Raw genomic sequence first — 2,977 nt, 5'->3', positions numbered from 1 at the left:
GCCTAGTCGAAGTAGAATAAAGCCACAAGGAGTCAGAAAGACTGCAAGAAGGAATGGTAGTGGGATTTGTTTCCAGCTAGGTGAAATTTGGGTATTAAATTACTGACGTAGGTCAATGGTAGGGTTTCCCTTCCACCTCCCTTGGCTTTTAATCAGCCTGGGTGTCTTCTCCCTTAAAGGATGAAGAGTACTGACAGCCATCGCTGCTTATAATCAGTAACTCTGATGCTTGGAGTGTTGGCGATGAGATATTTCCATGAGACCTATTTAGATCTCTCCACTTCTACCAGGCTAGTTTTGCAGAACGTCGGGAATAAGCGCTATGTCAGATATGGCTGATACTCCGAAGATGATCCTCATGTTTTACATTTTTCACAAATTTTGGGTGAGTGGTTAAAACATTTCCTTTAAGTGTGTGTGTGTGTGTGTGTGTGTAAGAGCTGAAGAGCTCTGCTTGCTAGTGAGCCCTGTTACATTGTATATAACTCGGGGGGGGGGGGATCATAAAATCAATTAAAATTATTTACTTGTGTAAAGATACAAAATTTCTCACACTGAAGAGAGCTGTTAAGTGCACTGAAGTGGGAGGTTAATGTATTTAATCTCATTACTGAAGAATTCCTCCACAAAAGTCATCTGGGGGTGTGCGTGTGTGTGTGTGAGCGCGCGCGGGCGCGTGTCTGGTCGGGGGTGTGTGTGCTTTGTAAATGTATAGATAGGAAAAAAAGCATAAAAGAGTTTTAAGAAATGTGTGATGTGGAGAGTGTGTCAGTATTCTCTCTGTTGCATTAAGCTGCCGTTTTCAGCACTGAGCGTTTTTCTTTGGGTTCGTACCATGGCATTTCCACCACCGGCTAAAAATCAAGGTAGAAGGGGAAGACCTTGGTGCGCTGTTCACTGGGGAGGTTCTGAAGGGAAGGGGGAGCCGGGTAATCGGGGAGGTGGGAAACCTCTTAAAATGGTGCTTCTTTTCTCTTAAATTAGAACCGTGAAACTGAACTGACAGCCATTTTATGTATATTTATGGGGCTGGTCGTGAAAAAGAAATCCAAGGAAGCATTGAAATGCACCCCACACAAACAGAACCAGAACAATTCCTACTGTGACCTCACTTTTTTAAACACCACAGGCATTTGACTTCCTAGGAGTTGCCCATCAACCTTTTAATCAATGCAGATCATCAAGCTTTCAAAAGTGTGTGAATTAGAAGTGACAGGAGGGTTTGGGTTTTTTTTGTTTGATTAACAATCTGTTCTTTACTCCACTGAAGATACATATGAACTTTGTGTCCATTTTAAATTTTATGGGGCTATGCTATTACACTGCTTTTTTTTTTTTTTTTTTTTCTCCTTATCCTTACAGGAAATAAAATGTACGCTTGCTGCTCTACAGTAACTTTGGAACAGGACCTCAACAAAAAAATGCATATCTGGATGCTGCAGACGATTGCATTTGCTTTAACATCGCTAGTCCTTTCGTGGGCAGAAAGCATCGAGTATTATGGGGAAATCTGTGATAATGCGTGTCCTTGTGAGGAAAAGGACAGCATCTTAACAGTGAGCTGTGAAAACAGAGGGATCATCAGCCTTTTTGAGATCAGTCCACCAAGGTTCCCTGTCTACCACCTCTTGTTGTCTGGGAACCTTTTGAACAGGCTGTACCCGAACCAGTTTGTCAATTACACAGGGGCTTCGATTTTGCATCTGGGGAGCAATGACATACAAGACATCGAAACCGGGGCCTTTCATGGTCTGAGAGGTTTAAGGAGGCTGCACTTGAACAATAACAAGCTGGAACTTTTACGGGATGACACTTTCCTTGGGCTAGAGAGTTTGGAATACCTACAGGTTGATTATAATTATATTAGCATCATCGAACCCAATGCCTTCAGTAAACTGCATTTGCTGCAGGTGCTGATTCTCAATGATAACCTCCTCTCCAGTTTGCCCAACAACCTTTTCCGTTTTGTGCCCTTAACTCACCTGGACCTGAGGGGTAACCGGCTGAAGCTGTTGCCCTATGTGGGCCTTTTGCAGCACATGGATAAAGTGGTGGAGCTGCAGCTGGAGGAAAACCCCTGGAATTGCTCTTGCGAGTTGATTGCTCTAAAGGATTGGCTGGACAGTATCTCCTACTCTGCTCTGGTGGGAGATGTGGTTTGTGAGACCCCTTTCCGCTTACATGGTCGAGACTTGGATGAAGTCTCTAAGCAGGAGCTTTGCCCCAGGAGACTCATCTCGGATTATGAAATGAGACCGCAGACACCATTGAGCACCACAGGGTATTTCCACACTACCCCAGCCTCGGTTAACTCCGTGGCCACTTCTTCTTCAGCTGTTTACAAATCCCCCTTGAAGCCCCCCAAAGGGACCCGGCAACCCAACAAGACGAGGGTGCGCCCCACCTCCCGCCTGCCCTCAAAAGACCTGGGATACAGCAACTATGGCCCCAGCATTGCCTACCAGACGAAATCCCCGGTGCCTTTGGAGTGCCCCACTGCCTGCACTTGCAACTTGCAGATTTCTGACCTGGGCCTCAACGTCAATTGTCAGGAGAGGAAGATTGAGAGCATTTCTGAACTGCAGCCCAAACCTTATAATCCTAAGAAGATGTATCTGACGGAAAACTACATTGCGCTGGTACGCAGGGCAGATTTTGTGGATGCCACTGGGCTGGATTTGCTGCATCTGGGCAATAATCGGATCTCGGTCATTCAGGACCGGGCTTTTGGGGATTTAACTAATTTGCGAAGGCTGTATCTGAATGGGAACCGGATCGAGCGGCTGAGCCCAGAGCTGTTCTATGGGCTGCAAAGCCTGCAGTACCTCTTCCTGCAGTACAACGTCATCCGGGAGATAGAGGCGGGCACCTTTGAATCTGTCCCCAACCTTCAGCTCTTGTTTTTGAACAACAATCTGCTGAGGTCTTTGCCGGGGAACATTTTTTCTGGTCTGTCTCTCTACAGGCTGAGCCTGCG

At 46.1% G+C, this 2,977-nt stretch overlaps 1 protein-coding gene across 1 annotated transcript in view; it reads left to right on the top strand.

The window, feature by feature from the left end:
* Positions 1–1,370: 1,370 nt before the first annotated feature.
* The window catches only part of SLITRK5 (SLIT and NTRK-like family, member 5), a gene marked incomplete at its 3' end in the record, with an annotated part of 1,918 nt that continues 311 nt past the window's right edge, over positions 1,371–2,977 (top strand). The window contains exon 1 of the mRNA XM_009710428.1: positions 1,371–2,977. This exon is cut by the window's right edge and continues 2 nt beyond it. Within this exon, the coding sequence (XP_009708730.1) occupies positions 1,371–2,977 (1,607 nt within the window).

Source organism: Cariama cristata, unplaced genomic scaffold (genome assembly GCF_000690535.1).
Source record: "Cariama cristata isolate BGI_N322 unplaced genomic scaffold, ASM69053v1 scaffold29600, whole genome shotgun sequence".
Taxonomy (NCBI): Eukaryota; Metazoa; Chordata; class Aves; order Cariamiformes; family Cariamidae; genus Cariama; species Cariama cristata.
Note: the sequence above shows the minus strand (reverse complement) of the source record. Positions and strands in the feature narration are given on the sequence as shown.